General features: G+C 41.3%; 1 protein-coding gene across 1 annotated transcript in view; it reads right to left on the reverse strand.

Moving 5' to 3' along the window:
* LOC149459112 (uncharacterized) overlaps positions 1–14,853 on the reverse strand; it is a 243,337-nt gene that overhangs the window by 152,447 nt on the left and 76,037 nt on the right. The window contains exons 27-40 of the mRNA XM_089681623.1: positions 13,041–13,190; positions 10,620–10,799; positions 9,894–10,010; positions 9,661–9,810; positions 7,607–7,759; positions 6,458–6,673; positions 6,276–6,380; positions 6,051–6,195; positions 3,094–3,308; positions 2,768–2,986; positions 1,330–1,436; positions 1,016–1,169; positions 837–936; positions 555–721 (exon numbers count right to left, since the gene is read on the reverse strand). Of these exons, the coding sequence (XP_089537749.1) occupies positions 555–721; positions 837–936; positions 1,016–1,169; positions 1,330–1,436; positions 2,768–2,986; positions 3,094–3,308; positions 6,051–6,195; positions 6,276–6,380; positions 6,458–6,673; positions 7,607–7,759; positions 9,661–9,810; positions 9,894–10,010; positions 10,620–10,799; positions 13,041–13,190 (2,178 nt within the window). The remainder of the gene's footprint in view (positions 1–554; positions 722–836; positions 937–1,015; positions 1,170–1,329; positions 1,437–2,767; positions 2,987–3,093; positions 3,309–6,050; positions 6,196–6,275; positions 6,381–6,457; positions 6,674–7,606; positions 7,760–9,660; positions 9,811–9,893; positions 10,011–10,619; positions 10,800–13,040; positions 13,191–14,853) is intronic.

Here is a 14,853-nt window from a genome sequence, read left to right on the forward strand (position 1 = left end):
AATCACAGCATAGACTACACAGCTGTTATGAATGAATTTATTCATAACAGCTTTGTGAACATTGTGATCACATAGCAATCACATGATCACCGGGCCTCGAGTACCAGGATCTGCCACACAGTGGTCATGGGGGGGTTGCACAGTGCCCCCCTTAGCCTGGGCAGGAAAAATTACGTACATGTACATGATTTTGCCTGCACGTGTCAACCTGCCTGCAGTATATGTACTGGCTGGTTGGCAAGTGAATAAAGTAATTTACTACAAATTTTTGGGAATTCTACTATTGAGGATGTGGGCATATAGGTCACAGAACCTCTATCCAATTTTCTGTACACTCCAGAAGTGTTGGATTCTGAGAATTATTCAGCCAGAAGTTTCTGAGAGTTATTCAACCAGAGATTTCTACAGAAGAGATTGACAAGCATGAGTAATTGGAGAGGTAAGAATTAACTATCTTCTTTGCATGGAACATGTTATTTGTCTCACTGACAATAACACCTACACAAAGAATAGAGAACTATGGTTACGCTGCCTTATATCTCTCTGAAGGTTACCTGGATCACATGGCAGGCAGTCCTCCAACAGATGACTCCCTCTGTGTGGGTTATATGTGCCTCTAGGACAGGGAAACTGGTCAGAAGAGAGTGTCCCTTCAGGGCAGTAGAACCCAGGACAGCATTCTTTACCTTCCAGTGATGAGGTGTTACCGGGACAAAAGAACCTGCAGCCAGAAAAGGTGCTGATCAGTCATCACATACATGCACATGGCTGGTAACAGACATTAAGGAAATGCCATTAGGCCTCTGCCAGATCTCCATAGTAGCACTGATCCTTACCCTTCCATACAAGGATTGCACACAACTTGTCGTTCTATGGGGCTGTATGTTCCTGCAGGACATGGATGAGGAAGAACGGAGCCGGGAGGACAAAAATGACCTGAAATATTCACACAACAGGTTATTGCTAACATTTCCTTCAATATTTGTGCTAACAATAGTTATCACAAACCATTTACCTGAAGGACATGGGCCCCCTGTAGGGCCCACATAGAGTGGCTGGGGAGAGGTAGATGATATTATACAATAGAAACCCTCATAGCACTGTCCAGCTGGTATTACAAGGCTGGGGGCATCACAGAAATGTCCAGGTGAGCATGGAGAACATTCAGACTATTACAAAGAACAAAAGAGTTAGAGAGATTCTTGTTGACACAGAATAGTTTACAGAAGCCGTGTACTGTGTGATTATCCTCTGTGTGAATTCTAAATATGGACCACGACAGTAAAAGTTGTGATGATTTACATACATAATCACTAGCAGTTTCTCTACCTCAGAATGCAGCTTCGTTCTTGAGCTGAAAGTGCCAGCTGGACAAGGAGTGGGAACAATGCTTCCCGGTGTACAGTAATGACCAGATGGGCATGGACCAGCAGATCCTAAACACACAAAAACATGAATACCAGACTGTTAATCCATGTGTGAAACAGATAAGCAAATGCCAGAAGAAATACAGAACTGGCATAACTCTCCGAATTCTTGGCTGCACAATCACAGGGTTTTGCCAACAGCAGGAGGGCAGTGTCAGCTCCACTATGTAGGGCTTTGCTTAAAATATTGCATTTTACTGAAATCTTTTGATTTCCATGTACTAGGCCTTGAAAATTCAAGGCCCTCCAGGAATTAAAGAACTACAGGTCCAAGAATACTCCACCCATTCCTAGTGTAGCGCTCACTAGGTGGTGCTAGTGTGAAGGTAAATTTATTTTTGGGTCATGGTAGTGAGTGAGCCTGGATTACTGTGGGTTCAGTGTGAGGTCAGTTTGGGTGGCTTAGCAGGTTAAGACTATCACCTCCACCTGGCTCTGGAGGTTCCTGGAAGCTTCCAGAAGCCAAAGGAGGGAGAGGTGGAGACTTCAATCTGCATGTCCATGGGAGTCTGACCAATCCCAGGATAAGAGGCCCTGGTAGTGTGGTAAGACCAGCCCATAAATATGAAAGAGCCATTGCTAGCAGTCAGTCAGTGTCGTGTGGAAGATGGAGTGAGAAGACTGGAGTGTGGAAGGCTGGGGGCGCCAGGGAAGGCCTACCTACAGGCAAAGTTGCTGGACAGGAGGATCTCTCTGCCTCACTGTCCCTTTAAGAAAGGACAGCCTGATAAGCTGGGAAGGAGTCAGTCCAGCATAGGGCCTGAAGGTAGCCACCAACCCACAAGCTTAGAGGAGAGGACTGAGTGAGTAATCCTACATCCCATGAGTCAGAAAAGGGAAGAAGGCATTCTGGTGGGAAACCTGACTAGCTCCTCATCTGGGATTGCTCTCCTCTAAAGTTGGAGCTTCTGGGTCTCCTTGCCGAGGGATTCCTTCAGGCAGCTGGGTGAAGAGGAGGATTCATTTGGGGTCAAGGTGATACAGCAGGAGGGCTGGAGAGCTTTCCAACAAAGAGACTTTGCTATTTAATGGATTTAGTTGCCAAGGAGTTTGTCCTCAAGTTGCCTTAGGCATCTCATACACCCCTCAACCCCATCCAAGTTCTAAATCCCATAATAAAATCCCCAAAATAAGCTCAAGGACTGGTTACTGTCTCCTGGATGCAAGTTCGTGTGGAAAATGTGTGTTGCCTGGCAGTGAATGACTATAGGCGGACCCAAATCTTCAGCAACTCCTAAGGTGGTAGTGCTACACTAGTAGTGTTATTACACACTTTAGGCCAATGAATTAAAATCTTGCATGGCAGTATTTGTAATTTTTTTCTCTCAGGATAAAGTCACCTGGTTGCTCCAGTTCTGGATTTGGCAGTTGGGATCCAGCAGTACAGTAATAGCCTGCAGCACAGTCTCCGCTGGTACTGGTGGCATTATGGAAAATGCAATACTTGCCACCTTCGCACAATCTGCAACCAGAAGCACTTTTCAGGCCTAGCTCTGAGCTGTATGTCCCAGGAGGGCAAGCCATCCAGTCTAGACCCGTCCTCTGGGAACAGAAGAAACCTGCACAGACAATCAGTCAAAGACTTTATGCTATGGACAAAAACCAGTAACCAAAGTGAATACTGCAAAATAATGACAGTGTATTCTATGGCTTTCTTTCCATTTACCTCTGGGGCACAAGTGGGGAATCATTCCTGGTAAACAGTATTTGCCAGCAGGGCAGATGTTACATTCTGTAGCTCCATTCTGCAGCGTATAAGTTCCAGGTGGGCATGGCACAGGACTGGCAGATCCAGAAGGACAGTAGTGACCAGGAGGGCACAGGCCTCCAGAGTAGTCATTGTTGGGAGTTGACATTTCAGACCCACCAGTGCAATAATATCTGAAATGCATTGATGTTTAAAATATTTCATTTATTGGCATGTAACTTCCATACAATGAAGGAAAGAGTGGGTAAAGCGCTCATGCACACGCTGTGTTGCCCAGAGTAACCAGTCAGCGCTCCTTTTCATAAATGTTAGTGTTGATTAGAAAATTAAAGGGGTGAGCTGTCTGGTTATTATGGGAAAAACCCAAACATTTCTTTCAGATGCCTACATAAAACAGCTCCAGTAGCAGGTTGACCTCTTCAATAATGTAGCCAAAACAACTTAAAAGCAGTTCTTAAAAACAAGATAAAAGGTAACTTGTACTTGTTATTGTAATAGTAATGAGGTCTGGGGTAATCCATAACTGAGTCAGAAACACAGTGTCACCCTTATTCTGTTAACATTTGCCAGTCTTCAACTTGAGTTAGATTTATATTTTTTGCCTGTAGTGTCAGCAGAACATTCCATACGCCATCACCCCAGCCTACAGATATCTTGAATTCCATTACAACAGACATTTACATTGAGTAACCACTTGCCCTCTGGAAGGTTTTACCCCCTTCATGACCAGGCCATTTTTTGCACAGTGCTACTTTAACTGACAATTGCGCGGTCATGCAACACTGTACATAAATGAAATTTATAAAAAAAATTTACACAAATAGATATTTCTTTTGGTGGTGTTTGATCACCACTGGGTTTTTTTTTTGTATCATACAAATGAAAAAAATTACAATTTTGAAAAACAAACAATATTTTTACTTTCTGTTATAAAACACATCCAATAAAAAAACAAAAAAACAAAACAAAACACATTTCTTCATGAATTTTGGCCAAAATGTATTCTGCTACACGTCTTTGGTAAAAAAATAATCCCAGTAAACGTATATTATTTGGTTTGTGAGAAAGTTATAGTATCTACAAACTATGGTATACACAGGGGCGGACTGACCATTCGGAAACTAGGGCACTGCCCGAGGGCCTGGGGTCAGTAGGGAGCCCCATGAGATGCCCCTGGTACCTTTTTCATAGGCTTTTTTGAGTTTGGGAAAAGACACAGGGGCCCCATGATCCCCTATTGCCCGGGGGCCCCATGAGTTGTCAGTCAGCCCCTGGGTATATATACTAGAATTTGTATTTATTTTATACTAGTAATGGCAGTGATCAGCGACTTATAATGGGACTTCAATAGTGCGGTGGTCGATCTGACACTGACGCTGGGGGGAACTGACATCAATGTAGTGCATCAGTGATAATACTATACTCTGTCACTGTACTAATGACACTGGCTGGAAAGGGGTTAACATCTAAGGGGTAAATGTATACCCAACTATGTGTAATGTGTGTAAAGTGTGTAATAGGCATCTTGTTGCCTGATAGTGTACCAACACAGAGCTCTCTTCCATGAATCACAGAGCTGATCAACGATCAATTATTGGCAAGCACCTGCTGTTCGGCCTGTGCTGTGTGCAAGTGCACACCCTACCTGGAAGCACTGATCACGTACCAGATACGTGATCCAGCACACAGAGGCCACCCTGCCACAGTAAATGAACGTGGGGCTGTCACCAAGTGCTTTACATTTCTCAGAAGAACTGGAAACTTAAAAAAGGACCTCAACCTCAGGAGATGCCATTACCAATGCTGCAGTAATAATACCTTGCAGAATGCTGATAACCAGAGGTCTGCTATTGAGGTCTATCATATATACCATTACAGCATGTTTATCCAGGCCTGGGTTATAACACCTACTAAGACTGTTGTATATAGCTTAGCAGACAACCAAAAGCATTAGAAACGTTCCCACTTGCACCTTGTGTTTTTCACTTCCATAAGATGTGCACTGATCATATAGTTCTATGGTGATATTTGTTGCCCTGTGCACATAGCCTACAATAGATCTTTACATTCCTGTGTCAGAAATTCCTGCTTGTGTTCAAACATTAGGAATGCCACATGGCAATGCACAGGTCATTACATGACCTCTGTAATAATATGTCTATAGTTTAAGAACTGACACTTCCTGTGAAGAAACTACATATCCAACAATTCCTGAATCTCTCATTTTAGTGTTCTGTAGGTGAAAACTGCAAAATAATTAGATTTGAAACAGACACAAAATCAGGGAGAGAAATGAAGGAAAGAGGTATGTTTCATCACATTAGCACTCCCACATTTGTGATGCAACACAGAGGAAATGGCAAGGCATGAATTGGAAGCTGCATGAACAGCACCACTACAATGTAAATCTCTGAAACATTCCTGTTTGTGTGACACCAAAGAGTACAGATATTTCTTAATGGTCAGTCTTGCTAATGTGATTATTGTGAATAGTTTATGATTCCATTAGAACATGTGGTGTCAGCCACTTTGGTGTGGAACAGGTTAACTACAGTATATAGTTAACCAACCCAAAGGTTGGTCACTCAAAGTCTGCTGGCACTTAGATTATGGCCCCACAAAGTAAAGAATTTCGGTGCAGTGTAAAGCTGGGGAGTGTACTGATGGCAGAGTGGTGGGTTGGACACCACTTATGTCAGTGTTACTACAATGGACTAATTGAGACTCTCCATCGCAGACCACCGTAGTTGTCAAAACGAAAGAAGTGAGTCAAAAATTAGAAGAAGGCACATAAAGAACACACTCGGCCCATTTACCTTTAGTGTCTATATTCTACTTTTTTAGGAAACAAACAAAATAACATGGAAGCTGTTAGAGCATGCAAATCTGAAGTCACAAGGAAATGTGTCTCTCACCCTGGGGCACACTGCCCTGAAAGAGTGGTCTGACCACTACTATTACAGTAATGCCCTCCAGGACAAGGCTTGCATTCTGTTTGGCTTCTTATACCTTCAGTATCTGACCAGGTGCCAGCAGGACAAGGCAGTGGTGAATGTGTCCCTAGAAAAAAAAGAATATAATCACATATAAATAATGTATCCCCTGTGTTTGTGGAGGGAAAATGTTTGTTTTCAGAATACCTTCAGGGCAATAATGTCCCCGTGAGCAGAGACCACCTGACAAGCCATCTTGTGGGTGTTCTTCTACAGCCCCCTCCTTGCACCAGTATCCTGCAGAACAGTTCCCTACAAGACACATTTTAGTCTTGACACTTCCATAATATTAGCATCTGTTAATGTAAATGTGTTTCTACTCTTCAAACCTGCAGGCTCTGCTTGTCCTGGGTATTTGCAGTATTTTCCAGATGGGCAGAGTACACATTCTGTGACACTGGAGACACCATGTCTGGGCCCGTATGTCCCCGGGGGACAACTGTACTGAGTGCTGAACTGTGTTCCTGAAGGGCAAAAATACCCTTGTGGGCACAAAAACTGTGTGAGGTCACTGACGGGCACCTCTCCAAACTCACAATAGTACTCTGAATGAAAAGCAGGCAAAAACAAATTAGTAAAAGTAAAAAGACAGGAAAAAAACTCATGATGAATATTTGAGGACATTCCTCCTGTGCTAACATGTATTTAAAAATTCAAAATTTGTATTTAGAGAATACCCAGATTTTGTATTTAATAGTGATACAATTAGTGCACCTTTTCAGTTCTAGAAATAAAGGTGGACAGTTATTTCGTGTGCTGCTTGTTGAACACTATGCAGCAGAGATTTAGCACTGTAGGGAATTGAGCTACAGTGATAACATGTCAAGTTGCTTGGAATTTGTGTATTTTAAAGTGTTACTAAACCCACAACAGTAAAATCAGTCTGTATATACAGTAAAGCATGTTTGTTAAACTCACTGTATAACCTAAGGGGTTAATCCTCTGCATTGTGTAAAGGCTGTTTGATCCCTTCTTCTCTGATCCTCCCCTTCTTCTACTGCCCCCAATCTATCTGCTGATAGTACAGAGCTCTAGGAGTCACTCTGCACATGTTCAGTTTAGTGTGTATTGCTAGAGAGTTTGTTTTTTTTTCTTTGGGAGGGTGCATGTGATCAGCACAGAGCCAATAAGCACTGTCCAGACCAAGGGTCAGGAGTCATGCAGCCTCATAGGACAGTCAGAGGACAATAAAAACTTCTACAAGATGAACTAGTGCTCCGATGACACTGTGACACTGATAAAAGTCACAAGACTGCTATATACCACTGATGAGAAAATGTATTTAGCAGATTATATTTACTAAAATAAATTGCATTTCCATGTTCTGTGTACTGTGGGAGACCAGATAAAGTGAATGCAGGGTCCTGGGTTTACATTTGCTAAGCAAGGAAAAGTTTGTAAAATCAGTTTACTGTTCCCTCCCTGACAATACTGTCACCAATCAAAGTTATGCCTGTTCATGTCCTCATAATACATACCTGCTTTGCAGAGCTGGCATACAGCTTGCCTCCATTCATTCTGGTAGAAGCCAGATGGACAAGGTATAGGCTCAGAGCTCCCTTGTGGACAGTAATGTCCTGGCGGACATGGGAAGCTATCACGCAATGCCTGTCCTTCAGGGCAGTAATAACCTGTGAGAAACAACTGAGATGTGTTAATGATATTTTATTCTAGAGCATAACTAATAGGACTGCAGAGCTGTCCCCTACAAGCTCAAATTAAAATGTATGAAAAACAAGTTTTTTTTTGTACTCACTGTAAAACACCTAACATGACATTCATCAATAATACAGCAGTGTAGATTGACCTGTGGGTATGCTGCCACTTTCTGGTGGCTTTACTACCATATCTATTATATAGATCAGTTGAAGCAGAACAGTAAAGTATGTGGAAAGGTATAAGTCTCCCTACAACAAATGATCATTCAACTGTTACAAGAAGCCAACCAAAAAAATGGTACCTATAGAAAGGAGGGAGCTGTGTACTTCGAGTACAGATAAATCTATGTTCTCCTTTGTCTTTTAGAGAGGATGTAAACCCTTCCAAATACCCAGTGAAGTGACCGGCCTCGGGTGATACACAGAGGTGAAACAAATCATCCTGCATAAGTTGTACCTGTCTATCAGCAGTCTTCACTTCTCTACATCCATTCAAAGTGCTGAATTTATAAAGCCTGTCTTGAGAGATCAGAAAAAACGGGGCATAGAGCTGTAATTACACTATGCAGAGATAGGTGAGGAGAGTTCTGAGAGCTGATTGGAGGGAAGAGGACACATCCCCTTCCACACAACTCACAGAAACAGATCTGTGGCTGTCAATCTTCTGGAGGTTCCTTCCCCTGTCACCATTTTTCTCTTGGTTTCAGTAAAACTTGTCAGAAGTGACTCATGCTGGCTGCAAAGGAATGAGTCAGCAGACGAAAATGACATTTTGTTCTCTTATAGACAAGCACACGCTATAGAGGGATATGCTTTGTCCAGATTTCAAGTCTGAGTTTTACAATCACTTTAAAAGAGAAATCACTAGATGCATGACCTGTGGGACATCAAAAAGCATTCCCAAAAACTGAATGGCAGGCAAGGCGAGCCAGCAAAAAAAAAAAAACCAAAGGAAAAATTCTTGCCGTCCGTGAGAAATCTTACAGCAGCCTGAAGGACATTGCAGTAAAAGCTAACATCATCATGCAGTCACATCCACCTAATAAAACTTAGTAAAATATGGAGAAAAGACCAGGTGGTAGCTTTGCCAAACTGAAGCCTAGTGATAGAAGATCCAAGAGGCACTCGCCCTTCTACTAAAAAGTTGTATAGCACACATAAGGGTGTAGCCCGTAGAGGTAGATGGACCCTTTTGGTTTAGCATAGTGTCTAATCTGTTGATGGCAGTATACCTGCAGATATTGAATCTACAATTCTGTTTTTTTCATGAACAATGGAGAAATTTCTGTTAAAAATGTATGTCAAAGAACATCAATGTACACATTAAAAACATAAACAGTATCAATATACAATGCTAAGAACAATACTAACATAAGGAATCCCGATCAATAGATACCATACCTATTGGGTAGTAATGTAGGCAGGGATGGACTGACAACTTATGGGGCCCCTGTGTCCTTGCTCAAACTCAAAAAAGCCTATGAAAAAGGTACCAGGGGCATCTCATGGGGCCCCCTACTGACCCCGGGCCCTCGGGCAGTGTCCGAGTTTCCAAATGGTCAGTCCGCCCCTGAATGTAGGTGCCACATCCTCAATTAGTCATTCAAAATGCAAAGAAAGGGAAAAGTCCATGGGTTTTTTTTCCCTTTCTTTGAATATTTCATCCACTAAAAAAGAGCAACTATTTGCAAAAAAAAAAAATATCTATATAGCAGGGGCAGAAAATACAACTTTAGAACCTTGAGGGTGCAGGTAATAAATATAATGAAGGGTGAAAGCAAAATAAAAGAAGAAAACAATGTAGAAGAAACGCAGAATGAGTACATATAACATTTTCTAATTCATAAGACTTTTTATGGTCTCAAGTTTCTCACCTTCTGAGCACTGTCCTGTAGGTGATGTGATGCCAGGATTCTGACAGTAATACCCTGAAGGGCAGAGTTTACATTGAGACACATTGCCTAAGTTGTAGTCTGCAGAGAAAGTACCAGCTGGGCACAACTGTAGATGATGAGACCCATTTGCTAAAAACAAAGGAAGAAGATGAACAAGTAGTCAATGACTGGTGAAGGAAAATTAGAATATTAATGGCATTTATTTTACTTACGGCAAAAGGTGCCAGGTGGGCAGACATTGCCCTGAATGGTGTCTGTAGGCTTTGAAGTTGTAGCTCCACTTAAGCAGAAATAGCCAGCAGCACATTCACCAGATGGAACTGCAAGACCTTGAACAAGGCATAGAGCAGAACAAGCCATCAAGATGTCACAAAACAAAAACTAATGCCTGGGAGGGTGAGAGTGCTTTTAGTTTTATATGTGTCAACATTACTAAGAATTTTTTCATTAGAAAAACTCCCAAGCATAGAGAATACACACAGAATACATACATAACACATTTTAACCAATCTTGATTAAAGAATGAGAGTATAAGTAAGTAGAGGCAGAGCCTCTATTCTTTAGAATCTTCCAGTTCATCTAACAAGAATTTGATAACCCAAAGACTTGAGTGACTTGTTGGCTTGCCAATACCTGGGTATAGAATGACTCCAAAGAAACCAATGGTCGTATCGCAGAAAACCATTGTGAATATCCATCTATATCTTTTACGGGGAATATGTAATTTTATTAAAGAAGACGTCCAGGTTTTTTTCTCTATAGGCAGCAAATTGTTAGAAGGGTCAAAACTTTTCAGCTGACAAACTTGGAAACCATAGCCTCTCAAGAATGAGGGTGTAAGTAATACACATCTTTACACCTATCTCACCAAGTTTTACAGATTTGTAAAAGCTGGAATATGTCTTTAATGAGTTTTTATACATTTTATATATACCTACCAGCCTCCTCGCAGTATGATCCTGGGTAACAGGAAATGGGCTCAGTGGCTCCTCCAGGACAGTAAAAACCAGGCAGACACTTCCCCCCAGTGGCAGTGGCAGGACACAAGCAGTTAGCACTGGTGTAATTGTCTAGATCAAATGGCTGAGGGGTCCAAGCCGCAGAAACACAAAACCAACCTAAACAAGAGAGAGAATATGGAACCTATAATACCTTTGGCTGGATCTACAGTGCTGTGAAAACTTTTACAAAGCATTAGAATGCAGTTTGTTAATGTAAATACGGCAGGAGAGAAACAAGAGCGGTGCCACTGATGCTTTCTATAAATTTCTGTAAAGCTTAACTGAACAAGCTGATGATAGAAGCTGATTGGCTGCCATGCACAGCTGCATCAGATTCTGGGTGCACCAGTATTAGTAAATCTACACCTTATTGTCTCAAAACAAGTATGTAGGTAAGTACTTCCAACTTTCTTTTGTTTTTTTAGGAGTGTCAGGATACTAGGGATGAGCTCAAGGTTCTGCCTGAACACGTGCCGGGACCAAACTGAACATTGTACTTATATATTGTAGCGGTATTTAAAAAAATACTTTCTATGACAGCTTTCTGTCAGTGGTTGCTAAGGAAGCAGCGGAGTTCTCCATTAACATCTATATCAGACTTTCATCTAGGATAAGGGTCTGATATAGATGAAAGGAAATTCCAGATGCTTTGTTTACAGATTTAAGCAGTAGGTAGTGGCCATTTGCCAGCAAATCAAGCCTCTTGTACAAAAACTTAATAATGCACTGATGTTAATATGCAGGATCTTGCTGGCAAAACATCCTGAGTGAAAAAACACACAAGTTATGTTCAGCAAAGACCTTGCATATATTGTACGTGAGTACAGGTGCATAAACGTGCGTATGTGTATGCAAGCTACAAGTCTTGTAATTTGTACATATGCACTCATATATACTTTCATGTGAGCAGAAATGAATTACTGCACTCAAATGTAAAATTTTTATTTTAAGACTTTGAACTCATCACTGCGTTACTGATCTTTACCTAGCTGTACCTATTGTCCCATAGACAATAATGCAACTGTGTTAAGACTATTTTCAGATCGGTTTAAAAAAAAAAAAAAGAGAATCTGCACTGTTACAACCCCACATGCCATCTGTTTGACAATTCCTTGCTTATTAACCTAGAAAATGGCAATTTCTGTTTTTAAGCTGGTTCTAAAAGTAAAACTTTTTTTTACATTAATGAGCTGCATTAGGGTAAAAAATGTTTTACCACTTGTTGTGCCTCACCACTCGCAAAACACTTCCTCTCAGTCTTCTCATGATCCAGCACTGTGCCTGGCTGCATCTCTTCTCTCCCCTCTTCCTGCTCTCACAGGAGACTCAGACAGCAGCAGGAGTCATTGGCTCTTGCTGCTCTCATCCAAATTCTGTGGGGCTGAGTCGCACTGTGTGTGTCAAGGATGTACACAGCCCGGCTCAGGAGCCGGCCGCACCTGTGTCCCTATAGCACACACCTTGCTATGGGGATACATGCACATATTCACCAGCACACCACGGATCGTTAAATAACATCCAAAAACTCTACTGAAGAATGATCACATCACAAAGGACAAAAGTGCATTCTTTTCATAGAGGGTCAAGATTAGCTGGTAAGCTTTCATCTATCTCTGGTGGTGGTGGCAATCAAGTGGATCTCTTTAGGAATGATTATGGTGGTGGATTTAAGCTATATACTCAAGAGTAAATTGACTTTTTCACCACGTGGACTTCACTATCTGGATTTTTTTTTGCTGTTATATATACACTGAAGAAAAGGACTTTTTTTTGCATTATATGGGACAGACTAAAACTTTTAATGGGAAAATGGCTTAATGTAGCTTAATGTGTATATCTCAATCAATTGACTTGAAACTTTGCACAGCCCAAGTTCTCAACATCCCAAACATGTCCTAGAAGTTTCATAGATTTTGGCCTGCCACAAAGAAAATGGGGGACATTAAGCTTGTTTTTTGGGGAGCTTAATGTGTCTTAACGTAAAAAAAAAAGAACTTAGATGTTTACCAATTTCCCCCAAACTTCACACAATAGAAACTTACACAATGCAGAGGATTAACCCCTTAGGTTCCACATGCTTTACTGCATATAGACTGATTTTACTGTTGTGGGTTTAGTAACACTTTAAAAAACTGTGCTTTTAAAATCACTTTAACATTCAGATCTTACAGACTTAGATGGAGTTCGGATTCAGTGCTTAAACTTTAGTTATGTTCAGCAAACTTTGAACCATACCCAGGTAAGTTTGGCTTATCCCTACTAAGTACTCATTGATGGGCAAGAAACCCATCACAAGAAGGTCAGAAATGGCAGCTCCTGTATTTCTTACATGACAGGTTTACTTTACATTTCACTCACCAGGATCACATTTGCCAGACACAGTACCAAGACCTTCAACACCGCAGTAATGTCCTGGGGTACACGGCAAACAGCTGTCTAGACTGTGTGTTCTCGGGTCGGGGTTGTAGTAGCCACGAGGACAGGGAAACTGAGCTCCATGTTTTGTTCCTGAAACAAAAACCCACCATCTGAGAATGTATAGCTTTACTGCAGTCAACAATGTGCTGGTTAGGAGACATTTCTGCTCCAAATGAACCTGTGATTTGCTCATGAATGGCAGAGCATAGGTTTATTTTAGTGGCGGCCTTTATCTAATGTGCAGCTACATAGGAGGCAGCTCGCATGCCAGCATCTGATGGAAGCTTCATCCTCTGCTTAGTGACATCCACACTCTCTATAGGACAGCAGGAATCTCAGCTCTCTCAGCAGTCTTCCATCTTTTGCCTGTATGTGCTTATTTTCTGTCTTATTTAAAGTCTTCTCATTATTACTCATTGCGATTATTACTCAATATGAGTATTAAATATTTAAGCCTCTAATGATTCAGATAGTTGCTCGGTTTTATTGTTATATCCTTTTCTTCATTTATTTTATTACAGAAGTACATTTAAATAAAATATTTAGCAATCAAAGATATGCTAGGGGAACAATGCATGTGGAGAAAAAATGCTCTTAACTACAAGCATTTAAATCTGACTTTCGCTAAAAATACTTTACAGAGATCCTTTTATGCTTCCTGCTGAGGACTCTCCCCTCTAATTGCTGCAAACGCCAACACATATAGATTTACTTCTTTTACAATTGTACACATATATGGCACCTGTAATGGATTACCCTCCAAACCTAAGGACTATATTGTTTCACCCACTTAGGTGCCTGTGGAGTGATTTAAGGGAACTCCAGGGAGATTCAGTAACAATTAGGCACAGAGGATGCATTTTATAGATTAAAAAACAATATGATTTTTGTACTCACGGTAAAATCTTGAAGTCCATAGAGGAATACAGTTTAATAACAAGAAACCTATAGCTGAACTACATTTCAAAGTAAAACCTCAGCTGATCCAACCCCCCTTAACATTGTTGATAGATACTCACTCCCACTTCTGCATTTCTTGCCTAGACAATAATTATGGAATTTTGTCCTGCCCCCCTGCCCACCTTCAACCTCCTGGGAAGCTGCATGACCTGTCTGAAAGCACAGAGTGGTCTTGCGCAGCGTGGAGCTGGCTGTGAAGCAGCAGCAAGTCACAGCCATATTTGACAGCCAGGATGGGAGCACCATGGGTTTGGAAACCGTCGAAGAACCAGACTGGGTGAAGACAGTGCTGGACTCCTGGACTGGTGAGTGTCTGTTTATTAAAAATCAGCAGCTACTGATTTTTTATTTTTTTTTAAATTAGCATAGTTCCTCTTTAAGGTTATACCACTGCCTACAGGAGAACTGGGCATTAATCAAAAAAAGACAAAAAGTATGTGGGATTTTAAAGGTGCACAAAATTGCCCCAGGGTGTAGACACACACAACTATATATAAAATATCACATTTTATTGCACAATATGTTAAAAACTCAGAGACATGTTGTTCTCTAATAATAAAAACACAACAAAATTTCAATGCCCTCACGTGCTAGTCTCCCTGAACCACTTTCCTGAAAAGAGAAGTAGGATGATAGAACAGCTATAAACTTGGTGAGCTAATATAGATGGAATATCTAATGGAGGGTGGTATAATCCAACGCATGTCGCCAGATAGGCTTCTTCAGGGGTTCAAACGTAGAGAAGGAACAAGCACTATGCTGGTAGCTGTCCACCTCTAATAGGTGACCCACA

Source organism: Staurois parvus, unplaced genomic scaffold (genome assembly GCF_062004578.1).
Source record: "Staurois parvus isolate SC_StPar_1 unplaced genomic scaffold, SC_StPar_1.0 ptg000274l, whole genome shotgun sequence".
Classification (NCBI taxonomy): Eukaryota; Metazoa; Chordata; class Amphibia; order Anura; family Ranidae; genus Staurois; species Staurois parvus.